At 46.7% G+C, this 26,168-nt stretch overlaps 2 protein-coding genes and 1 pseudogene across 3 annotated transcripts; all 3 read right to left on the bottom strand.

Annotated features, from left to right (window-relative positions):
- Positions 1-476: 476 nt before the first annotated feature.
- Positions 477-4,123, bottom strand: LOC125514025 (annotated as a pseudogene).
- An 18-nt stretch (positions 4,124-4,141) lies between these two features.
- Positions 4,142-7,973, bottom strand: LOC125514026 (probable trehalose-phosphate phosphatase 1). Its single transcript, XM_048679273.1, has 11 exons — positions 7,838-7,973; positions 6,642-6,804; positions 6,112-6,551; positions 5,885-6,025; positions 5,718-5,789; positions 5,440-5,541; positions 5,294-5,350; positions 5,034-5,135; positions 4,699-4,917; positions 4,507-4,599; positions 4,142-4,417 (listed from the first exon to the last, which is right to left on the bottom strand). Exons 3-11 carry the CDS (start codon positions 6,391-6,393, stop codon positions 4,367-4,369), a joined length of 1,119 nt encoding a protein of 372 aa, XP_048535230.1. The 5' UTR covers positions 6,394-6,551; positions 6,642-6,804; positions 7,838-7,973; the 3' UTR covers positions 4,142-4,366.
- A 5,931-nt stretch (positions 7,974-13,904) lies between these two features.
- Positions 13,905-21,566, bottom strand: LOC125514024 (protein INAPERTURATE POLLEN 1 homolog). Of its 2 annotated transcripts, none has more exons than XM_048679271.1 (3): positions 20,666-21,566; positions 14,454-14,531; positions 13,905-14,351 (listed from the first exon to the last, which is right to left on the bottom strand). In XM_048679271.1, the coding sequence occupies exons 1-2, from the start codon at positions 21,333-21,335 to the stop codon at positions 14,503-14,505; spliced, it is 699 nt and encodes a 232-aa protein (XP_048535228.1). In that variant the 5' UTR covers positions 21,336-21,566; the 3' UTR covers positions 13,905-14,351; positions 14,454-14,502. The 2 variants fall into 2 exon arrangements, with proteins under 2 accessions (XP_048535228.1, XP_048535229.1); XM_048679272.1 differs by having other exon boundaries at positions 13,905-14,348.
- Between the last annotated feature and the right edge of the window lie 4,602 nt (positions 21,567-26,168).

Below are 26,168 nucleotides of genomic sequence, written 5' to 3'. Positions count from 1 at the left end.
CATGATATAAGGAAATAAATAATAACTTTATTATTGCCTCTAGGGCATATTTCCTTCACCTTCCCCTCCTGATCGGCAATGACATGCCCCTCCGAGTTGATAGCGGGGATGAAATTTTTGGATTTCCTGCCGTTGGCCACCAAATGAAATAGCTTGGTGTTAGCGTCTCCATCTTGCAACTAGTTCAACCTTGACCTATGTCTCGCAATCGTCCTCTCCAGCGAAGCGAGCCCAAGCACCAGTCGTTTGAGAATGTTCCTAAGCCCTCTCTCCTCATCAGATATCACACGAGATTCTTGAGCACAATCGAACCTGAGAATCACCAGGTTGGCCACCGCTATCTAAAGCTTGATGTTCCCGACTCGCCGCTGTCCCCATGTCGTGAGGTGTTTGGCGCAGTTTCTAAGAAGTATATCCAGACGCAAGAAGGGGTCAGTGATGGATTGGTCACAAACCCATCCTTCGGCTACAGGATCCATAAACCCCTCCAGTTTCACCCAAAAAGCTCAAATCTGAAATGCCTGCGCGGCTGCAGGTGGTCTTCCATAGAGATATATAGGGGACAGTGATCCGAGATTCCAGTGGAAAGAGCCTGCATCAAGCACTCCGGGTATCCTAGCTCCCAGTCTATCGAAACGAAAGCGCGGTCAATTTTCTTCATCGTAGGAACGCTCCTTCATTGCTCCACGTAAACCGCCTGCCATGGAGGAATAGCTCTTTGAGGGCATTGTCATCCACAAACCGTTTGAATCTCCCCATCATCCTTCTATCTAACAGATTGTTGTTCTTGTCTGCCGCATGGAGGATGAGGTTGAAGTCGCCTATCACCATCCAAGGTCCCAGGCAGAGTGCCCTCCTGTCCGAGAGATCTTGCAAGAACATGACCTTTTGAGGGTCCTCTTGAGGCCCATATACAACCGAAAGCCACCAAGAAGCTCCTTCCCTCGGTGTGACAAATCCCGTGATGAAGTTAGTGTCGCGCACCGTGTTAGAAACCATCGCTATGGAAGAGTTCCAAGCGATGATGATGCCACCTCGAGTGGCCGAAGCCGGCAAGTACGCAAAACCATCGTAAGATGGTCCTAAACATTGCATAATCACATATTGGTCTACATGCTCCAGTTTAGACTCTAGGATGCACCAGATCGAAACATGCATAGAGTCCGCTAGCTCCCTCAACGCATCCCTCCTAGCTGGACTATTAAGGCCACGTACATTCCAGCATACTAACTCCACCGGTGAGTACGACATGGGGAGGCAAGGCTCCAATGTCGGCACCATGCCATCTACGCGGACGAAGCCACGAGCTTCTCCATATCTCCCTCTAGGTTCAACGGTACTGCTTTGCCAAAGATCGCAGCGATCGCCCTTAGTTGTGGTTCTTGGAGTGGTGAGTCAAACATATCACGAAGTTGACCAAGAGCTCCCTCCGACACGGCCAGGTCATCATGGGCAATGCCCAGCGTTTTGAGCAGGATCGTTTCGGCCGCAGACGCCTTGGATTTAGATCGTGCCGAGGAGCACACGGATCTGGTGTTACGCCGGGGTGTGAACGGGTCCTGGCCAGCGCGGACGCCACGCATAGCTTCGATCTCCTTTAGCAGCGGGGGGGGGGCAAGTTTCTTGAGAAGCCCAGTGCAGAAAGTTTTGATGTTGCCCAAGGCGACCTGTTCTTTCTCAGTGAGTTTATCTCCTTCCGGCAGAACTCCCGTCCCTTGGACGCCCCATTCCTGCGACGAGACCACGATTTGCATGTCGTGCGACGTAGTCATGTCACATGCACATGCAGCATCAACCAGATCCCTAGGCGGCCCCACCACCACATCAGTCTGGGGCGACCCGTCCTGGTGATCATCGGCGCTGGCACATCCAACCAACGCACCGATATCTGGGCCCGTGGGGCAACTGGGTGGGATGAGCTCCTCCATAGGCTGCCAGCCGTTCGTCTCGGGTTGCGTGGCATGCAGCAATTCTGGCCGGATTAAGTGCGCCTCCGAACCCAGGTTTGTAGCGACAGCAGAGGCTGCCACACCACCATCCTGGGGCATGGGATCCGTCGTGTCCATGAGTGCGGCAGACGGCCCCACTGGTTCCACCTCCTTGGCAGTCATAGACTCAGTCATGTCTGACCTCAGCTCTGGGATCTGCGGCTCCCCCACCGAAGCTGGCTTTGCCAGCCCAGCTACCGATGGGACGGCTAGAGGAACCGGCGTGGGATCCGCAACTGCCAGACCGTGGTCTCTCGAAGGCTCCACCGCAATCTCCACCAAATGATTGGCTTGTCCGCCTACCAAAAGTGTCGGCTCCACCATCTGCGCACCTGGGACAGCGGACACGACCGAGTCAAAAGCACCTCCAACTCCTGTGTTGCTCTGATCCGCCGGCGATGGGATGCCAAGTGTTGGCATCGGATTCGCCAACGGCACCGACGGGCATGGCCTCGGATTCGAAATTCCTGGTCTTCCCGAGCCTGGCACATGAGGGGCCCCATCAGTAGCTTTAACGGACAGCTCTGCCGTCATTGGCGGAATCCTCCAGTCCAAGGGCCCCACACGGCCAGCCAGGGCTTGCCGGTAGGAACGGCCACCGCCGCCTCCTGCCGCCGGACCAAACGAACGCCGACCAGCACCGCGGTCATCCAGAACTCCTCGCGTCCAGGGAAGCACTTGCACGTCACCACCGGGGCCCAGATCGTCGGAGTCATCCGGAAGCCCGCTCTGCCCACTGTCATCCGAGCTCCCTTCCCTTCTCCAAAGATCCGGAGCGGAGAAATCCCTCATCCGCCTGATGTGAATGATGGTGGGGTACTCCAGCAATTGCAGGAAGGATGGACGGCGCGCCGCGGGGTCTGGCATCTGCTCCGGCGGCTCAGGCACCCACAGCCGCTTGGCAACCGGCACCTCGTCCGGATCCACACACCACGCTCGAAGCTTGAACAGAGAGAGATCTTCTCGGCTAGCAGTTTCCGGAGCCAGGCTATCGATCCAGCAAGAATCCCCAAGGAGCTCGGCCGCCATGCCACGCGACCAGGCATGCGACGGAACTCCCTCAATCATGATATCCACCTGTGTGTCCGCATGATCCTGGATTTCGCTTGAGCTTGACGAAGCCAGGGCTTGACGAAGAGCTTGATACTGTCATGCTCGATCACGGGGGCACCCAGCGCTCTGTTCCGGAGCTCATACGACGCAAACACAACCAGAAAATCCTCGGGGTGGTACTTGTGCATGGAGAATCGGTGCCGCGGTGTGTCAAGCTGGCGCGAGATGGCGACCGCCGCGTCCTCACATGACACCGGCGGCCTAGCTCCGCCAACGTACATCAAAACCGCGAGCTGCAGCCTGCGCTCAAGCTCGTCCATCCCCGGAGAGCGTTGCAGAACACAGATGCCAGCCTGCGCGGCCGGGGAGGCCACGCCGGCCATCACGAGGGGGAGATTGGGCGCAACTGACAGAGCTAACGCACGCGGCGCACTCTGTCCAGGCTCCTGCAATGTCCGCCCCATGGCCGCAGCCGCTGGCGGCGCCGGCATCGTCCCGGACACCTTAGCAATCACAGCGCGACGGAGCTCATCCTCCGGGGTCGGGCTCCTGGGTCTCTTGCACTGCGACGAGACATGCCCCGACAGGCCGCAGCGAATGCAAACAGGGTCGTTGGTGCAGTCTTGCCGCTGATGCCCCTCCTTGAAACAGCGAAAGCAGAGTCCATACATGTCCTGAGGAATCTCGCGGCGCAGAGAAGAAGACGAGGGCGAGGAGCTCCGGCGGCCGTCGCCAGCCTCCTGCTGACGACGGAGCGCCTTCCGGCGACGCCACATGGCCTTCCGGGACGGCCCTTTCTGGCGCCAAGCCTGGTCCGGAGCCGAAGCCCCAGCACCCGCCGGAGCGACACCCGCCGATGAGGAGCGCGCCGAGCCAGGCGACCCCGAGAGCCCCAGCCCAGAGACAATCGGACGCTCCCGAGGAAAGGTCGAGGACACCGAAGGGGGGCTTCGCGAGCCCGAGGCCATCGGAGCAGAGGGTGGACGCCGGGGCCGGAGTGGCCGCCGGCGGGGAGGGAGGTGTGCGCTGGGGCCGGACGATGGCAAGTATTCGCTGGAGTTTTGGCCTTGCTGTTGAGTCATGTTTTTTATTTATCAGCATTGAACGCGAGGGAAAAGGCCTATATCTTGCTTGCGAATTACAATGTCAAGAGACCAACGCAGCCACCGATCAAATTTCTCGGTGGCAAAGAACATGACTAGCAGTACAAGAATATCAATCGACCTAAACGAATTAACAGGGGACGGCGACATCATTCGACCCTAGCTACGGTTTCCAGCGCTGCAAAACTGTCGCCTCGGAAACTACAGTCATCTCCCGTTTGTTCATAGCGAGTGCTTCTTCCACCTCACCAAGGAGTTCAGGAACTCCATCACCTGCACGAGAACCAAACGATCGATCAGGAATCCATTCGTTGAACAGAGCCAGCAGGAGCAGAGCACAAGAAAACTAGAAAGAGCTTTACTTCACACGGGTCCCTGAGCGAGTAGAAGGCTTCGGTTTCCTTGGGCGCCTGCGAGACCAGTATCCCGTACCCGCAGTTCCTCTCCCGGAGCACCTGATGGAACCAACGGGGAAGAAGACCATGAGCTTACAGTTTACAATTGGATCAAAGATCTGAATGGACTGCACAGCTGCCGGAGAAAGAAATGGGAACCTTGAACGCGTCTTCGTCGGTGCGGTCGTCGCCGATGTAGATTGGGATCACGTTCTCGGGGTCACTCAGGCCGAGCGACTGAAGCAGGAACTCGACGGCCTTCCCCTTGTCCCAGTCGATCACCGGACGAACCTCTAAAACCATTCGCCCGTTGGTCACTTTGAGAGTGGGGAAATCCTCCAGCACCTCGTTTACGAGCCGTGCGACCAGCTCCCAGTCCTGCGAGCAGCAAGCAGGCAAAACTGTCAGGCGAATCTGCCGTCCATGGGAGGAGAGACCGAGAGAAGAGGCAAAACAGAGCGTCCAGTGCTCGAGGCGCAGGGTCTCTTTTTTACCTTCTCGTCTACGTTGCGGTAATGAACAGACACGCAGAACTTGTTGTCCTCAACGCTCGCGCCTTCGATTCCTCTCGTAACTTCCAAGAGGGCCTTGGAAACCTGTTGCGAAAAATACCCATTAATACGTACGTACAACACAAGAATCACTGAGCTTTGCATGAATGGAATCCCTGTCATCTTCTGAAGTTTCAGTTGTCCAGTCGACTAAAGTATTACAGTTTGTCAGCTTCATCAGAGTTAAATAAGAAGGAGCGCACCTCATCGATCATAGGCAGAAAATCGCGAGCAGGTTGGAAGAGGTTGGCTTCTTTGCCCTACAAGTAGAGTTAAGAAATTGTGAGTGTTGCGCGCATAAGACAGTGGATTTTATCATCCCTGAAACAAATGAGCAGGAAATGCTCACCTTTTCAGCATTGTGTTCATAATGTGCTGAAGAAGATGTCATTATGTCCATCCCATGACTTCCAGCATAGCAGAGTTCCTTCAGTTTTACGAATTCAAGAACCTGCATAAATTGGAATAAAACTATCAAATTAACCAGCCATTAATTGCATATCACTAGGATTCTGATATCAAACATGCATATATAATATTAACCAGGCATATAATTGCATATCACTGGGGAGGATTCTGATATCAGTACAGGTGACATGTGCAAAGAGTTAGTATAGTCATCAGTACCTTCTTCCGGGACCTTCCACTGACGATGGCGGCGGGGAAGTACTTGGCGACGTTTCTCACAGCAGCTCTCATCTAAGGAGAAAATGTTTTTGGGACAACTATAAGCAGGTGCTCATTTGTTGACAACCAAGAAGTGTTACTAGTTTAAGCAAGTTTTTCTGACATACCACAGGGGACATGACGGCTTTTTCAGGGTCGTCGACGATCGGCGACAGGGTGCCATCGTAGTCCAGGAACACAGCAATCTTCTTGCCTTGTGCACTGGCTACGATCTGCTTGAAGGAAGCCAGAGCAGAGGGGCATTTGGCCTGCAGCACAAGACGCATATCTGTAAGTCTTTCTTCAGAAGAGGCATAAGTAACTAGACTACTGCTCACTAAGTCAATCTTCTTACCATCCATGCACTGTAGGCAGGATCTTCCTCGGGCAGGTTTTCCTGGCCGAAGACCACGTTGTGCTTCTTACGCGGCGACGAGGATTTCATGGCATCCAGCAGCCCGCTCACGAGGACCTCCTCGATCTTGCGCCTGCTGACGTTTACGCCGGCGCCACCAGCGCCGGAGTAACCTCCGGGCCTGACTGAAAACGGCATCATGTTGGAAGGCAGCACTCCCATCAACGACTGGCTCATTGACATCGGATCACTGATGACCGGTGAGCCGTTGCTCAAATCCATCGGGTGGGACGAGGAAAAAATGTGGTCAGAACGGCGGTCGTCTCTCTTTCAGCTGGATTCTCTTAGCCCACTGTCTTGTCGATGAAGAACCACTTCTTCAGCGTTTTCTTGTCACTGCAGGTGTGGAGGAAGTTCATCAAAAGCAGAGTACCTGTGAACTGAGGAGAGAAGGCAGCATAGCGTTAGGCAAAGGGCGTCTGCTCCATGAGAAAAGAGAAGGTAATTCGGGATGATTTGTAGTACAGTACCTTGTCATGCTGAGAGAGATGACACATCTATATCAGAAGAGTGGATTGGCACATAGGAAAAGCCATGCAAAGCCAGCTCCGTTTAACTCCAATGTTCAGAATGATGCAGAGGCCCGGGCTTCAACCTCCTTTTCGAGAAAACTCCGATGTTCAGAAGGTGTCACTGCACGAATTAATCAACAAGAGGACCTTTTCAGTTACCCGGAAAGTTCAAATAGCAGACTAGTTACTTGCACGACGTCGACAACCACACATGGATCAAGTGTCAAGCCATGTTAAATCTGTGTCGTTATCGTGATAGAGGAAGAAAACAACATCCAGGAAAAGCACAAGGAAAAGGGAAACTGTCAAAGTAAAAACTTGCATATAGCTGGGTTGGCATTAACTATGGTTAAGGTACGGTAAACTACTCAATTGCCAAAAGAAATATGATACTTAACCTTGTACTATTAACATTTTCTGAAAGAATATAAACATCTGCAATGATATGCCGGCCCAATCACTGATGTCTGATGCCATGTGTGCTCTGGCCCAGGTGTTAATGCCTTGGTGAGTGTTTCTGTTTCTGCCTCTGAACTTAAGAACGGTAGGTAAACCTAACGCATCTATGTTCTGTACGCAAGTTCAGCGCGATTAAATTGCCAGAGGCGCGAATATGAGAAGAGCGATTGCGCCGCTATACCATGGCCGAAGCATAAGAACCAAGCTATGATGGAAGCATGAGAACGTCAGGTTACAGCAGGTTAGTGGGAAAAGGCCAAGTTTCAAACATTTGACTTGACTATCAGTTCGGTAATTCAACCTTGTCCTCGACGACCAAATCTTCAGCCGAAGATTTACAAGAAACGAAATAATTAAATGAACCTCGCCCATATACACACTGACTGCTAAATGCTAAAAAAACACGCAGGAGATTAGCAAATCACTCAAGAGAAGGGGATTCAATCCAATAGCAGGCTCTGGTCCCCTGGCAAACTGCAACCAGTTGTCTGGCAAATTTCATAGGGACAGAGAGGAGGAGGAGAGTCCCCTAGCAAATTTCAGTCCAGCTTTGGCCCTTGCTGTGCCTTTCGGCAGATGCATCAACACGAAAGAACTTGGAAGAATACTCCTCAAGAACAAATATTTGACCAACCGAGCATTGCATGCGAGCAAGTAAACTAGGCGACTGGCTAGGAGAAGAAGAACATGCACACCTTAGTATGAAAGAGACTTGGATTGGGCGAGAGCGGGGGTCCAACAATACGCGAGGAGAGGAAGGCGGGGAGAGAGGGGGAGAGTGGCATCGATGCCAAGACTATTTATAGAGGCGGAGGCAGGAAAAAGGGCAAGAAAATCTTGAAGAATTCAATGGCGCCTACATGTTTTTGTTAGGCCATGTATATTTGCTAGGTTCACTCGAGGGAGCCCACGCGATTTCAAACCCCTTTCTTTTCTTTTTTTTCATCCAGATTCATCGAACAGGGACACGTGATATAACTGTTGAAAAAGTAGTAAAATTAGATAAATTCACCGGTTGTGGAGCACGTTTCTTCTCCTCGCGTTGCACTACCCTTCACTTACAAAAATAAGTACAAAATATCTACATCTATAATTCTATATCTATTCTACCGTGGTGAGTGCTCAGCATATTTAGCATGCAATTAGTTACAGTACTTACCAATATTCATGTCAGAGCTAATCATGTAATTAATGCATTAATAATATACTACTCTCTCCGTCACAGTTTAGAAGGCACAGTTAAATTTGCGTGCATTTCCACAATAGACAAGGTTTAGGACGCATTGCATTTATTTTTAGTAGCTAATTAGTACTCTGATATACTATTTCTATATGCATGCGTAGTGTGAATGCTATTTTTTAGCACATCCCACAACCAATAGATAACCACCTAGGTCCCAGAGAATTTCCAAGCGCGCCTTCTAAACCGTGACGGAGGGAGTACCTAATATGTGTGTGCAATCAATGTCTGTCTAGTATGACATGCAAAAAAATATCTGTCCGATATCAACGTGCTTTTTTTTGCGGAAAAATATCAACGTGCATTGCACTTACCCATCTACTAGTACTACTAAGGAGTAGTATTTACTATGGAAAATATATGACAAAAGAAAAATAATACATTCATATTTGAGGTATCCAATCATGTGTTATTAGTTGCGTTTTGAATATTACTGTATATATATAGTGGCAACTTCATAAAATCGTTGGATGGCAACTTTGGGTCTCAACTATCTTTTGATGAAATATAAGCAAGTAAGATGTACTTGCAAAATCCCCGACGATGCAAACAAGGGGATTATAAATCGGACAAGCGGTTTAGCCTGAAGATTTTTTTCGTTCTTTTTGGCGCGGAGCACGATTGCAGTCATGATGCTTCAAGGGTAGGATAGAGGCAAAAAAAATGTTGTATGACTTGGTTCTTCTTTTGCTCTTTTTATGGACTGTCTTGTAAACCACTTAGTGATGAGAAGTCGTGTAAACGTTCGCTCAGTACATTTTCAATATTTTGTTTGACCGATCCCAATAAACATTTTGCATTTTAAGAGGCAAGTTAGGGAAGATTAATAACACCCCTCCCAAGGTGTAATAGCTATTCTGGAAAAAGGGGGATCATCTACACATTGTGATCTATCTGGAAAAGGAGGATCGCAAGGCTGCATGCTAAAACGTTCAGGTGCATGGACAGTTAGGGCATCTCCAACACTGATCCTCAAACTAGACACCGTATCTGTCCGCGGACCGAGGCAGTCCGCGAACACTAGTGCGGAAGCCGGCCATCCAATCATAGCCGCATACATTTTAAACCGGATTTCAACAAACTAGATGAATTACATAAACCGGATGATTTTCATCTAAACCAGAACACATTCATTACACTTTCAATATATTTTAATTAAAAAACCGACAAGACCTAAACCTAGCTTACGGCGGCGCCCGTCCCCCATGTCCTTGTTGTTCCCTTCCAGCAATCACCGGGCTCATCTCGTTGTTTCAATGAGCGGGGAAAGCGGACGACGTAGTACTATTCATCAAACCAACATGGCATGATCTCTTGTTCGTTAAGGAAATCCTCACTATCTTTGGAGTGGCATCGGGGCTTAAAGTAAACTTCGCCAAATCATCGGCAATTATGATCCGAGCTGAGACTGAGGATGAAGAGCTCGTTAAGTCGGTGCTGCCCTGGAAGATCACCACCTTTCCATGCAAATACCTAGGCCTCCAGCTAAGCATCAAACAACTCAAGAGATCCGAGTGGCAGCCGACTGTGGATGCGGCCCTTCACATTCTGCCGGGATGGCAAAGGGGCTTGGCGACTAGACCTGGGAGGCTTATCCTCGTCAACCAAGTCATGAGGGCGCGGGCCACACACCACCTTATGGTTGCCGAGGCGCCAAAATGGGCCCTGGAAAGAGTGGACAGAGGTTGCCGGGCTTTTTTCTGGGCCGGGACGGAGGAGGTGAATGGCGGCAAGTGTGTGGTGTCCTGGTCAAGGGTATGCAGGCCAAAACACTTGGGCGGCTTGGACGTTATTGACTTATCTAAGCACGGCATTGCTTTAAGATTACGATGGGAATGGCTCAGACGCACGGATGCTTCCAGGCCTTGGCAAGGGATCAACTGGACCGCGGACAAAAAGGTTGCCCACGCTTTTGGGAGCCTGGTTAAATGGAAGGTTGGAGCGGGAGACAAAATTTTGTTCTGAAAAGATCGGTGGCTCCATGGTGCAACCATCACAGAGCTAGCTCCCTTAGTTGTGGCGGCAGTACGTACGCAGGTGGCCAACAGGAGGCTGGTACGTGATGCGGTGTGCACGCATGATTGGATGAACGACGTTGTGGGTGACCTGTGCACGGAGGTTCTTACCCAGTTCATTGGACTTTGGGAGATCATATCGGAGGTTCAATTGGATGCTCAAACTGAGGATAGCCCCATTTGGGCTTGGAATGTGACAGGAGTCTACACCGCATCATCCGCATACAAGATGCTTTGTCAGGGAGGAGTTAGATTTCACTCTTTCGGAGCAATCTGGAAATGTTGGGCGCCACCTGCGTGTAAAATCTTCATGTGGCTGGCCGTGCAATATCGATTGTGGACGTCGGACAGAAGGGCTAGACACGGTTTGCAAGACCAAACATCAAAATGCTACTTCTATGATCAAGAGGAAGACACGGTTGACCACATCTTGCAGCAATGTGTGTTTTCAAGGCAAGTGTGGTACAGATGCATGACCAGGATGGGGTTGAGGACGGAGCTTTGCCCAACACATGAGTCACGATTGGTACAATGGTGGACGGAAGCTAGAAAACGCATACATAAGCAAACTCGAAAAGGATTCGACACATTCGTGATGCTCATTTGCTGGACACTTTGGAAACAGAGGAACGCGAGAGTGTTCGGATCAAGCCAAGTCAAGAATGAATGGGAAAATATGGACTTGATTTTCGACGATTTGAGGACTTGGGCTACGGCAGGAGCTTTTGGAGGACGACCTATATCCGAGTAGTAGTGTAGCATTAGGAGTGGGGTGGAGGCTTGGTTGGGGTCGGCTTGTGACTACCAACTAGCGCATTTGTAAAACTCTTATACATATTTTCTCCCTTCTATAAAGCTAAGGTACGCCTTTGGCGTACCCTCGAAAAAAAGAGGTGTAGAATGGCGTCGATGCCAAGACTATTAATAGAGGCAGAGGCCAGAAAAAATCTTGAAGAATTCAATGGGCTTACATGTTTTTGTTAGGCAATGTATTTGGCAGGTGCAATCGCGGGGTGCACGTGGATTTCAAACCATTCTGTTTTGTCTAGATTCATCGAACAAGGACTCGTGATAGCTGTTCAAAAAGGAGTAAAATTAGGTCAATTCACTGGTTGTGGAGTATGTTGCCTCTCCGTGCGTTGCACATACCAGATACAGTATCAAAACTTTTATTCAGACAAAGTCGACCAGGAAGATAAATTGTACTCCTTGGATCAGAATTAATTGGCGCGGTCTCTGTATAATGTCTTCATTACATTGTAGAGACTATGTCAACTAATTCGGATTGGGGGAGTGTCAGATTCACTATTTGGGAGCTAAAACATTTAGAATTTTTTAAAAAATCAGAAAGATCTCAATGACATCAGGTTTTTCACAGTATCTGCAAGCATGCAGATTGCAAGGGAAATATGGGTTGCCCTAGAGTGATACAATTATCACGTCCACAGGCTAGTTGTGTCCACTAAAATGAAACAACACTTGTCATCAAAATTATTTTATATCTTTGTATTATCATAAGTAATTCTGTATTATATTCAGCGCCACCAAAGTTATATTTGGAGATTGTATCCATATCTATTACATAAATTATTTGAAAAGGGCTAAGTAACATCACAATGTTTTTGCGTGCAAGAGGACAAACTTATCGATCATACTTTGCTTCTTATAATAGATCACACAATTTTAATGCCAATGTGAATCTGCGCAAGTGCAGAACCTCATTGTGTATACCCTGAGTTCAATCCAGGGTCACATCTTTTGTGTGTACCCTGAGTTCATACTCGCTCTCTCTAATAAATTTGACGGTGTGCATCACAATGAGGACGAAGACTGCCCTTCTTTTTCTTAAAATGATTGTCCGTGAGTTCACTCGGTGGGCAGTATATAGTTGCGACGTTAGCGGGCAACACATACTCCATATATGATGAACCTGATAAAAGAGATTTCATATAATGCATGCAGGGTAAGTTCTGTGGGAAAAAAAACAGTTTTCACCTTTTTCGATTAACTGGTCAATCTGTTTTCGTAAAAAGAACCGATCAATTTGTTTCATTCATCTTCTATCTATTTCAGAGTATACATCCAAACAACTGAATTGAGGCTAGTGAAAACCAAACCCAAATAGGTAATAGCATTACATACATCCAAACGCAACGTAATTGTTCCCTCTAGCTCTAGGAGACCATGGAATCCATGTATATGTCAACGTGTGCATCCAGCAATTACCTCCGGAACTGACGGCCAGCGACCTCTCCACCCACCGGACGGACGCGTAGCCCACCCGCTGGCGGGGCCCGCACGGTCTACCCTCCCACTGACACCCGGTCCGATGCCCCCTCCACGTCAGCCTCAACGCGGCCGCAGCCGCGTCCTTCTCAGCGTGGAGCTGGCGTCGCATCAGCGTCGACGCGCCGGGCCCCCACACCCAGAGCCGGCCCCCCTCCACTCACTACCCCGTCACGGCCGCCTCGTGGTTCAGTCCAAACCGGCCGCCGCCGCAAGGAAACAACCTACCACTACTGCGGCACACGGCACACCACTCCCGCCCAGCCGACCCTCCCACGGTTTACTGACACCCGGCCCGACGGCACGCGGGCCTCTCCCTTTCGCGCGACGACGACGACAGGGACGTGCTCGCGTCCGCGCGCGTCTCCGGACGCGATGGTACGCCGGGTCGGTCGGATTGACCGGTACGATGCAGATGCGCGCGTCCGCTGTTGGTGCTGGGTGCCACCGGCCTGCTTCCGGTGAGCGCTGGAGGCGGAATGCCCCGTCGCCGTCGCCCTCGCCGTCGCCGTCGTGATTATGGCGAAAAGCGCACCGGCACCGGCACCGGCGGGGTACAGTGCAGGACGGGCCGGGGTGGGGGACACGAAAAGACTACATGCTTTCGCCTCGCCGTAGCTGTCTGCACGTTCTCGACCCCGACCGTGGCCGCACCAACTTGCTTGCGCTTCTTCCTCCAACTTGCATTATTAACTTGCAACAACGTTGATGTTACCGGTGAAACCTTGCGCGGAAGGAACGGCCCCGACATGTCCTTCGCCGGGAGTAGTGTTGCCGTGCCAGCGTTGGCCCTTGGACGGCGAGAAGAGCCGCCGCGCGCAATCGTAAGGGCCTAATTTCGTTTTCTTCTTCCTTTTTCGTTTGGAAGAAGAAACAGGGCCGAGGGGCAAAAACACAGCGGTTTGCCATGTTTGGTGGCGGGAACCGGGCCAACAAGATGAGATAAACAAATGACGGAGCAGAGGCCTCTGCAAATAAACTAGCATCTCAACAGCATAACCGACGGGTACGATCGATGTTGACATGCATAATACTCCCAGAGCATCTCCTCTCCTTCTCAACACCCACAGAAAAATGCGGCGCCGTTCTCCGTACCTCGAAGGTGAACCGAACCCAGATTTAAAGTAATGGCAATGCAATGCTGCCCCGAGGGCCAACCAAAACATACACAGTCGGTTGCTGAGATGATCATCATATATATTGTTTCTCAGAGGGACGATGCAAGCAAAAGATTTGGTTGATTGATACTCTGACAGTCTGACTGAAACGGACCTCACACATTTCTTCCTCCATAACTGCATCCGCAATAGAATACAGCAACGCTCAACGGCCGGTGGCTAGACTACTTCATGCCGATGTTAACACTAACCTTTTTTCTTTAGAGAGACGCTGTCAACACTATAAACAAAACGTGCAGCTACCACGAGTCGCCTTTTCCCTTTCAATGCCCCAACTAAAACAACAAAACGGTGTGGTATTACGTCGATTTTGAACAGGTGTTAGCACTGAGACGTCAGTGCTGGCGACGTGATGCGTTTTCGGAAATCGATCCAGTCCAGTCGGATCCATGCAGTTGGCCCCCTGGAAGTCAGTGCTGGTAACGTTTTCGAGTCGCCTGGACTGGACGCCCGCCACCTCCATCCACCACACCTGATGCGCCGCTAGCTGCTGCCAAGAGGCAAGCCAAAAGGAAGAGGAGCATTACAAAATGTTGCATGTGCCAAGAAAGATGGGCACCCGATGTAGCAAAATGCGTGTGCTTGACCATACCTGATAAGGAAATCTCGGTTTGGTCTCCTCGCTACTGCATCGGCCGGTGCTACCGCGCCTCGTGTCTCCCAAAGATGCCTGCAATAGCAATCCACGTATGCGGTCAGTCAATAGTCAATAGGATCCTGATGAACTGAATTCAGATCGATTCACGCAGCATTCCAGATGTGCTGATGCTGCAGTGTACATTAACCATCATCGATCGATGGGCATGGGTACCAAGAAAATTGTTCAACATCAATAGGACAGCAATGAGATCATCATATATATATATACTCATAAGTGCTTTTAAAAACTCGAAAGAGCACATGAAGTAAGGACTACTGATGATCTGGTTGGCCAACAGGAAAAACCTACAATTTCAAGTACATTTAGTAGTTCAGAAGCATGTGAAGCGTGCACCCCTCAGATCTATTAGGTGTTTCAGATAGCTATCAAGCTTAGATCATGGTTAAACAAGTGCAAGCCAGCCAGCCAGCAAACATTGTTGATCTTATCGTCTTAATTTTCCTAATCACTGTCATTAACAAACCCCACATGTCGCATAATGAAAACACAAAGATCTACAGAGGCCTCAGGAGGTTCGTCTTGTCACTATACAAACAAACAAACAAACAAGGCTACAGGTTGTAACTATACCAGCATCAGCCTGGGAGGTCAAGGCTTTTACTAGGGAAGGTTATGATTCCAAAATCCAAAGGCTTAGGCTGTACGACAAAATGGTCCAACTTGGCAGATGGGAAAAGGAACTTCAACTTGCACTTTTGCAGTTCAAAACATTATTATTTGATGTAAATCACATGCAGGAGACAGCTGGCCTGCATGGTCTTGAAAACTATATTATTATCATTTGATGCACTTCTGCAATGCGAGGCTACAAAAACTTCCAAGATCTTCAAAAGATTGTGGTAACTAATGAAACAACTTGGCACTTTCTTTCGCATAATTAATTGGGAACATGCAGGACAGTCAGTGCAAACAGTGCTCCAAGATACTCTGACACTACAGCTATGTTAGGCCAAACATGGAAGTCCGCACAAAACTGACCCAGTCAAATAATTACAATTACTTTAGAAGTTTCAAATTTGTTTACATTTTAATTGAGAAAATGTGATATTGAAGAAAACAAATACTCCCAGAAACACTGAAGAGGAAAACAATGGAATAGTCAATACATCAATGCAACTTCATGTTTTTCTTGAGGCCAGAGAAGAAGAGATATGGACAGGATTTCTGCAAGATCTGTTAGTCATCTACAAGTGCAACTGCCAGACTGGAAACAACAAGATCCCTAGAGGGCATAACTCCTCCAAAGTCAAGAGGGTCATTCGAACATAGTGGATCTACTATGGTAACATTTGGATGTTCGAATGCAGTTCTGGAGACCATAACCTAACCCAACAGTCCTGTCCTCACATGGAGCAAACTGTAAAGATACTGTTCTATAGGACCACACAAAATTTATTTACTTAGTATAAGACTGTATGGTTGTAGGTCGACCTATTGATGCACTGGACTGGACCACCAGAATACATACTATTTTGAGTTTCTATATACAAGGCTAGGACTTCCTGTTGCTTTGGACCACCTAGCTTAGGTTTTTGTTCTGACTAATGTGAACCCAGTTCTGCAGGCTGCACCTGGTCCAGTTTCTTGGGAAATAATTATCAATGCTGTATTGCGAATACTTTATGCCCAGCAGCAAGAATACAAACTTAAAAAGTTCAAGGGACACATACAAGTACAATAATATTGGCCAAGAAGGCTTGGAAGAATCTATGCATCTAAAATACTACTCCCTCTATATCAAAATGTAGGACGTTTTTTGACACTCTCATAGTGTCAAAAACGTCTTATATTTTAATACAGAGGGAGTACATCTTATAAGTATCACCAAGTGCTGATTTTACAAACATAAGCTTAGTATTCGGTACAGACCTGGCGAAAACTAAACTAAACGCTGAATAGCATCCAGTGGTTGGCCTTTCTGATTGATACCAAAGATAATATTTCCAGGGAAGATGATTGCCCATGAACCTATTCCTAGAACATAGCAAAGTTATTGCTGGCTACAGTTTTTGCTCAGCTCAATGAGACATTTCTTTCAGTGGCTGTAAAGTTACTGGTGCTATGCATTGAAGTGATGAATGCACTTACAATTTCACTTTGTTTATGAGTACCAATAGGTCTTTTAATATATTCTTGCTAGAACTAGCAAGTAACACTGGCACCATATGTCTGATTTGACTAGTGATGCGATCTCTTAACGACCGAGGATAACTTTTTGAACTGGAGCCCAGGGGCCTCAATCTATTAATTAAGCAGAAGAGAATTGCCCATTTAATTAGTGGAGAACCGGGTGAAAACTACACGAATGACGCGAACTTACCTTAACACCAAAGGATAGCCTAAACTTTGTTCACAAACCAGCACAGAAGTTTCCTTATCATTGATTAACGAGCCCATATGTGCATAATGAAACACAAAAATGTGCACAGGGTTCGGGAGTTTCCTCTGGTCACTATGCAGACAAGCACAAAAGGCGGCAACAGCTTCCCATTATACCATCATCAGTCTGAGAGGTCAAGGCTTTGGTAGGGCAGCTTACGACAAAATGGTACAACTTGGCAGATGAGAAAAGGAACTTCAATTTGCACTTTTGCAGTTCATCCCTCCTTGCCCACCGCCAACATGACTAAAGATATTATTATTTGATGCACTTCTGCATGCGAGATCACAAAAGCTTCCAAGAACTATATTTGCAGTAACTAATATCTCAACTTGGTATTTTCTTTTTCATAATAAATGGGAAACATGCAGAACTGTCAGGGCAACATGGCAGCAAGATATCATAAGGACTTGAGAAGATTACTTTATGTGGATGTCTATGTTAGACCAAAAGACGTAAAAGATGGAAGACTGCGGAACACTAACCAGGCAAAGCAATTACTTTAGAAGATTCAAAGTATATAATTATCCTAAAAACAAGTTTATAAGATTTATAGAGTACATACTAATTAGGAAAAGGTGATATTAAGGGAAATAAATTTATGTGAATGTCTCATGGATGATGAAAAGGTTGTGTGATGAATGAAATGGAAGACATAGGGCTAGTATACATTCATCTGAACTAAACAAGGGAGGATCATTTTTTGTCAGGCTATAGCAAGGGAAAACAACGTGCACTCATTGTTCTATCAATAAATCTTCACCTTTTTCTTGAGGTTAAAGCAGAAGAGAATAATATGGACATGACTTCTGAGAGATCTGTTATAGTAGTCTAGAAGTACAACTGCCAAACTGGAAACAAGAAGAAACCTGAGGGCATCATTGCTCAAGAGTCAAGAGAGCCATGCAAACATAGTGGATCTGCTATGCAAACATTTGGATCTAGGGAGCATTTTTGGAGAGCATTATGCAACCCAACAGTGCTATATCCTCACATGGAAACACTGTAAAGGTACTGTTCTTTAGACCACAAAAATAAATATCATCCTGAGTTTCTTTATGTACATAGCCAGGACTTCCTGTTGCTTTGGAACTAGCTCAGATTTTTGTTCTGATTAGTGTGTCCGAGCCAAGTTCTACACGCTGTACCTGGTCTAGTTTCTTCGGAAATAGTTATCCAAGCTAATGAAGTAATTTTGTACTCCTGTAACTTAATGTAAGACGTTTTTGCAGTTCAAGAATTGCAAAAGCGTCTTACATTAAGTTCCAGAGGTAGTACCAAACAGCAAGAGTACAAACATAAGAAGTTCAAACAAGAATAGAAGTATAATATTGGTCAAGGAGGCTTTGAAGAATCTACGCATGTAAAATACATCCAGTAACTATCCCCAACAGTTGAATTTATACAAGCATAAGTTTAGTCTTTGGTGCATATCTAAAGAAACAATGCAAACTGCTGAATCGTATCCAGTGGTTAACTGCCTTCCAGCTGATATAAAAGATACAATTTCCAAGGGAAGGTGATTGATGTGGATATATTCCCACAGCATAGCAAAATTATGACTGATTACAGTTTGTGCTGGATCAGACATTTCGTTATGTGGTTGGAAAGTAACTGGTGCTATGCATTCAAGTGAGAAGTGCACTTACAACTATATTTTGTATGCGTACCTAATAACCATTGATATTATCAAATAGGTTTCCAAGTATTCTCTTGCCTTCTTGGCGACCTAGCAATTAAGTGGCTTCGGGTTCACGTTCATCTAGTCTCCAATCTCTTATCGACCTAGGCAACCTTGACCTTAACAACAAAGGGGCCAAACCCTTGTTACCGTCAAATTTACAAGTACACTCGCCCATCATAATCTGATGTAAACCTATGGAGGTTTGGACTTGAAGAATGCCAAAAGATTTGTTTATCAAGAAAAACATAGCAAATGATTTGTAAAAAATCAGTGCAGTAAAATCTTATGTACCAAATAAAACTAGCAAAAGTTGAAGAAATACTAAAATCTTAATGGCACCCTTTAACCGTTTTTGGCAGAACAGCGTGACAACTGACAATAGTTAAGGACATCATGTAGTTCAGCCGATCTTCACAAGATTCTAGTAAAGCTATTCTTTACAGGACGTTCCTTTTCTCTCCAAAGCTTTGAATGCAATATAAACTGTAGTTACAAAGTTAGACTAGGCTGAGTCATATTTGATATAGTACACGGGAGCATTCAAATTAAGTCATTAAACCAACCAATTCACCAAGTGCTGATTCTGACTGGCAATATTAGCAAATGGTCAAGATTACCTGAGAATCAGATTGTTTTTCTTTACCTTCCCTTCGTCCAAGTAATAATCAATCCAGTTAGGGTCTCGGCCATTAGAGGCATAAATATTTGTTCAAGCCCAACACCACGCTAAATACATTGAAACAATGAAGTTCAGACCAGTCACATGCCTTTAGATGCAAATTTATTGAGTTGGGGCAATGGCGCAATGCCCTTACACAATTTCGTCCAATAATTGGTGCATGATTGTTTCCTGACTTCATTACTCGCAGGAACAACATTCAAAGATTTATGACCGTTGCAGATTAAACTTAGTGGCACTGCTGCCTAAAACATAACGAGTTGCCATCTTCCTACAGTGTTCGTCTAGCATAATTTAAGTATATAACCAGGTAAAAAAAAGCACAGAGGCTAGCATAATGCAAGTGAACCTTAGGAGTCATTGAGTAAACAATACTGTCAGAGATTTACATTTGCTAACCAATTACTGACTAAACATTGGAAAAGAAACTAAACAGTGTGTGTCAGACCTCATTTTCAGACACCAAGATGCTAGTTATGACTTGTGAGGGCAGAGAAAATCTCAGGTAAAAAATTCACAGGAAAGCAATCTGATGTAAAAATCTGTTAATTTTCAGCAAACTATTTGATGGGCAAATTACTATCGGTTTTGCAAAAACCAACTATTTTATCACCAAAAAGATAGACACAAGCAATATACACGGTAACAATGATACATGTGCACACAATGTGAACAACACAATAATACCGGCATTGTTATGTAACAACAAATATTTTTTAGAGGATAAAGAGCAGGACATGCAGTTTTTGCCAACTTTTCTAATCTGAAAAGAACTAAATGACAAACAATATTCAGCTAAACATCAAAAGAAGATGAAACAAACAGCATAGATTATCTCTTCAATGTTCATGAAAATATAATTCCCCTGCTGCTAACATTTCATCAATCCTATTCAATCCATCCATAACTTCAAGAGATAGTTTGCAAGAGGATTAAGACTCCTAATGCAATACACTAAACAACTTCAGTCACAACATTGTTTTTAAGGCGGTAAGGCGACCTAAGGCGAGCACCACCCGCTCTAGCGCCTAGGCGACGCCTAAGCACCTAAGGCGGGCATATTTGTAAGGCGCTGCCCGGGCGCCTTATCGCCTAAGCGTCCAAGGCAGGACGCCTTAAAAACAACTCACAAGACATTCCAGACTTTTCCTCGCACATCTTAGCAAATACTCCAAGGTCCAACATTTCTGTTACAGAGAAGAAGAATCACAGCCAAACATACAGAAGAACGCCATTTTTTTTCTTGGCATTAACCCTTCGTACATACTATTAACGTTGTCTCAATTTTTTTACATGAAGCTTCATTAGTATCAATTCCTCCCAGAAACCAAGATTTGCACAACCCAAAGAACTCAAGAAACAGAATATAAACTAGCGAGCCAAGAAGAGGGGCTAACTACCAGGCGAGGGGCGACAATGGTCGAAGCGGCGGAGCACCTCCGGGTCGTGCATGGAGAGCACGAAGCGCGACAGAGCTTCGAGGAAGAGCGCCGCCTGGTGCCCACCGGCGGCAGCAACGAGATCCGAAAGAACGCCCCGACGGAGCCGATTAGCCTCGAGGGCGACGGCCTTGAGCTCCTCCAAGAACGCCTCCAGGTCGGCCCCGCCAGCCACCTCCGCGGAGGTGAAGACCTCCTGGGCGTGGCGGAGGCGGTCGGAGAGGACGGGGACGGCGGCGCGGATTCGGCGGTCGACGCGGTCGGCGGAGGCGAGGAGCCGCGGCGAAGGCGACAGCGATCGGAGAAGGGAGGTGAGGAGGGAGGGGTGGAAGTCGCCGAGCCAGAGGAAGGGGAGCTCCAGGGGCGACCGCCAATCTCCGGCGCAGATGACCTGGGCGGGGTCCTGGCGGGCGGCCGAGTCGAGGGCGGACCAGTGCGCCTCGAAGTGGGCCTCGACGGCGGCGGCTGCCGATGATAATGGGTCGTTCCAGGCGCCGGGGGAGGAGGAGAGCGCGCGGCGGAGCAACGGGAGGAGCGGCGAGCGGAGGGTGGCGAGCCAGGCCGCGAAGAAGTCCCGCATCGGCCGCCTGGCGCCCGGAGCCCCACGGCCGGGCGGAGGAGGCCTCGGCATGCTTCTGAACGCGGAAGCGGGCGCGGCTGCGCTGGCTCCACGGGAGGCGGCGGGGGCGGGCGATTGGTCGGGTGAGTCCGGTGGGGTTTAGCCGTTTGGGAGTTTCCGTAACGGCCGTCGTCCGTCGCCGCCGCTGGGAGGGAAGGAGGAAAGGACGGAGGTGGGCTGCCAGCCTGCCACTGCAGGGTTCTCCGTCCTGGAAGGAAGTTTTGGCCCGGTCCAGTGCTTCGCGGCGCGTGTGTTTCTCGTCAGACTGAGGGAATTCATCTGCTCAAAACCTATCCCTCAAAGAAAAAAAGAATCTGCTCAAAACCTAACGCTAAAAAAACAATCTGCTCAAAACCTCAAACCCTTTGTCGAGAAAAGCTTTGCTCAAATTACCCATGTGGCCTATCGAGTATACTAGAGAACACATTTGCAAGACACGGACTAAACACATAAGATTTCGACTCGTTTCAGTGCTTGTAGTCGTGCTAGGTTGTATACGAAATGGATGTTTTTTTAACTTTTGGTGTTTTTTGTACTAATTTGACAGTTGATGAATAGATCAAAAGTTTCATAGTAAAAAACGGAATGAGGAAGAAAAATTTGTCCTGCATGCAACACTTAAAAGAACATGGTCAAAGGAAGCAACGCCAATCATTGCTCTTGTAAGTCTACCGAGGCACGAAATGGTGAGGCCGTTGTTTCAACCAAGAGTTGTTCAACACAAATTCCTAAGGCATCATCTTGTGGGCTGCAATTTTCTCTTATTGCATAACATTCTTTAAGAATTACAAAAGCCAAAGTCCTTATGTGTTGCTTTTTTTTTTGCTCTTCACTTTGTTAGAGAGGAGCCAATCCTTTGTCGAGAAAAGCTTTGCTCAAATTATCCATGTGGCCTATCGAGTATACTAGAGAACACATTTGCAAGACACGGACTAAACACATAAGATTTCGACTCGTTTCAGTGCTTGTAGTCGTGCTAGGTTGTATACGAAATGGATGTTTTTTTTAACTTTTGGTGTTTTTTGTACTAATTTGACAGTTGATGAATAGATCAAAAGTTTCATAGTAAAAAAACGGAATGAGGAAGAAAAATTTGTCCTGCATGCAACACTTAAAAGAACATGGTCAAAGGAAGCAACGCCAATCATTGCTCTTGTAAGTCTACCGAGGCACGAAATGGTGAGGCCGTTGTTTCAACCAAGAGTTGTTCAACACAAATTCCTAAGGCATTATCTTGTGGGCTGCAGTTTTCTCTTATCGCATAACATTCTTTAAGAATTACAAAAGCCAAAGTCCTTATGTGTTGCTTTTTTTTTGCTCTTCACTTTGTTAGAGAGGAGCCAATCCTTTTGCAGGTGGTCACTTTGGTCTACAAGCAGCAAGCATCGGCCATGCTTTAAAACACTTTGTTTTGTTGTACATATGAAACATGCAACCAATGTGTTGTATTCACTTCTATCTACACATATTGCTGATAGTGTATACCAATGGTATGTTCTTAGTTGCTCAATCCAACAAGAGAATATATGTATGTCTAGCACACTCTATTTATTTTCATTGCTAGGAGTAGTTTTATTGAAACATGGTCTACATGTAGCATGGAATCTGTAAAACCCACTTCCAGATAGTTTTGGTGGTGAAAACAGGAAACCTTGCATGTAAAAAAGTTAATTGTGTATTTCACAAAAAAAAAAAGTTAACCATGTGTGTGCAACATCATTAAAAAGATATGCCCGCATATTAACAAACAAGGTGCAGAAAACATTGTAAGATCCCACATTTGCTTGCAACACTTTATTGGAAAAAGATTGACAAAGCTTTCTGTAAGTGCATCTAGTGCCCCTTAGTGATTTTGGTGTGTTGGGGACTTATAGGTTAAGGAACTAATGTGTTTTTGAGTGTACACAGGTCTATAAGTCTATGAGGAGTTTGATATTTACAGAGAAAGTCGACCCTTTAAAATGAAGTTCTTCGACTAAAGACTTTGGATTTCTGAAGACTTTGAAAGTGAAGAAATTGGTGCAATCCTGAAGACTTGGTATTCATTCGAGGAACATGAAGCGTGAAGACTTTTGTTTTCGTAGTTTCATTTTCTCTTTCTTGAGTCATAGGAAACACCGTACTGTTAAAGGGGGTCAAGGAAATACTAAGGAAAAATTTCCATGTGATTCTCAACTCAAAATCCTACACCTACCAATCCCTTCGAGTGAAGCCATTGGAAATCTCATATAGTTCAGTCATATTCTTCAGTGACAAAGACGAAGTTCTTCTGGTCTCTGAGGAATTTGTTCTGACTGAGGAGTTAGGAATTCGCCAGTGCGGATTGCCTACACAGTGAGAAACATGATAGCCCTGAGGATTTTGCTACTCAAAATTCCGATCATTGCTGTGCTATGCGCCAGCTGTCCCAAAATATCTACCCACCTAACGGTCATATCATTGAAGGGCATTTACGTCTTATCATGTCGGGCTGTTCCCTAGGCTATAAATAGCCGCCCCCTACAACCACTACATGGTTGGCTGCTCCGAGAGAAACTGACACTTGTCATTTGAGAGCATCCCATCCTCCGAGGACTTTGAGCGAAAATCATCAAATGAGGAAAACCCAAACCCAAACACCTACAAACCCAAAGTGATTGAGCATCACTGAAGAGATTGATCCTGCATGGATCCGACGCTTGTTACCTTTGAAGACTGTGCTTCTTCCAGACGGTTAGGCGTCAAGGTCTAGAGCATCCAAGAGGAATTGTGGATCACCGAGTGACCAAGTTTGTGAAGGTTCGGAAGTCACCTGAAGACTTACCACGAGTGATTGAGCGAGGTCTATGTGACCTTAGCTCAAGGAGAATACGGTGAGGACTGTGTGTCCTCAAGTTTAAATACCTAGCCGCTCCAACCAGATGTACAACTGAGACAGCAGTTGGAACTGGTCTACCAAATCATTATCTTCACCAAGCTCACTGGTTCTATTTCCTCAACTCCTTCATTTCCTCATAACTGTGTTGAGTGTTTGTTTGTATCTGTGTTTGAAGACTCTGACTGAAGACTTTCTCAATTTCCTCAGTTCAATTTCTTCAGTCTGTTTGTCTTCATCCTGTGTTATCCTGTGCTTACGCTTTATGTACTCTGTGCTTGTCTTCATTTCATCATGAAGACTATGCTTGTGTTCTATTATGTTTACTTTTGAGTACTTATTCCGCTGCTAGTAGTTCTTCGCTAAGGAATTTCCTCACCTGCAAATTCCTCAGTGAAGAATTCATAAAAATTGCCTATTCACCTCCCCTCTAGTCGATATAACGCACTTTCAATTGGTATCAGAGCAAGGTACTCCCTTGTTCTGTGTGATTTTGGTTTAACCGCCTGGAGTTTTAGTTATGTCGATCGCAGGTATGATCAAGGTCTCTGCTGGGTGTCCTACCTTCGATGGGACAGACTACCCCTACTGGAAAAATAAGATGCGAATGCATCTTGAGGCAATTGACAACGATCTCTGGTATGTTGTGGACAATGGTGTTCCCTCAGTCACACCTTCTCTGAATGCCGCTTATGTGAAGAGATTTAAGCAACTCGACTCTCAAGCGAAGAATATCATATGTGGTCATCTGAGCAAAGGACAATATGGAAGAGTGAGTGCTTTGGAAACTGCTAAGCTTATCTGGGATAGGCTGTCCAAAGTCAATGAAGGAGTCTCAACACAGCGTGACTCTCGAGTTGATGTTCTTCGCAATCTCTTCAACCGCTTCAAAAGACTGACAATGAAAATGTTCAGCAGACCTTCGATCGCCTCACTGACATCTCAAATGAGCTTCAAGCACTTGGTACCACTGATATCACCGACCATGAGGTGGTGAAGAAATTGCTGAGATCGCTTGATTCCTCATTTGATACTCTGGCATTGATGATACAAGAACGTGTTGATTACAAGTCACTTGATCCCGCTGATATCCTCGAGAGGCTAAATACTCATGAGTTCCAGCTTGCTGAAAAGAGAGATCTCTATGGTTCGAGCTATGGCAGATCACGTGCCCTGAATGCCAAGGCAGTGTCTGAATCTGAATCTGAAGATTCTGGTAGCAGCCTTGGTGATCCTGAAGATCTGAGCCATGAACTAGCACTGCTCGTGAAGAAATTCCAGAAGTTCTCAAGGTGTGGTCGCTTTGGAAAATCCTCAAGGAGCAATGATTCCTCATCCAGTGACTACAAGAAGAGGCTTTGTCACAAATGCAAGAAACCTGGACACTATATTCAAGATTGTCCTCAGTGGGAAAAGGAATCAAAGAAGAAGAAATATAAGGATTACAGTTCTGATGATGCGAAGAAAAAGAAGAAGTCCTCAAAATCATCATCATCAAAATCCTCAAGGTCTTCGTCTTACAAGAAGAGCAGCTCCAAGAAGGCTCGGGCATTCATTGGCAAGGAAATGGACTCTGAGGCTGACTCTGAGGAACATGAGGAAGAGGAGGCATCTGAGGAGTCTGAGTCTGGTGTGGCGAGCCTGGCTCTCACTACTGCTTTCGTCAGTAAATCCATCTTCAACTCTGAAGAAAATGGCTTCACCAACAAGGCTGATGGAAATAATGATGACTACACTCCCACCTATTGTTTCATGGCAAAAGGTGCCAAGGTACTCAAATACCCCTCCTTGGAATCAAGTGAGAATGAATCTGATGAAAACCTCAAACCCAGCTACTCCAAACTTGCTAAGATTGCTGTAAAACAACAAAAGGCTTTTGAACAGGTTCAAAACATGCTAGACAAAGGTGATGATATGTTGGGTGAAGAAATGGATCGCACTAAAACCTTGACTGAAAATCTTCAGAGACTTCAGTCTAGGTTTGACAACCT

Source organism: Triticum urartu, chromosome 6 (genome assembly GCF_003073215.2).
Source record: "Triticum urartu cultivar G1812 chromosome 6, Tu2.1, whole genome shotgun sequence".
In the NCBI taxonomy this organism is placed as follows: domain Eukaryota; kingdom Viridiplantae; phylum Streptophyta; class Magnoliopsida; order Poales; family Poaceae; genus Triticum; species Triticum urartu.
Note: the sequence above shows the minus strand (reverse complement) of the source record. Positions and strands in the feature narration are given on the sequence as shown.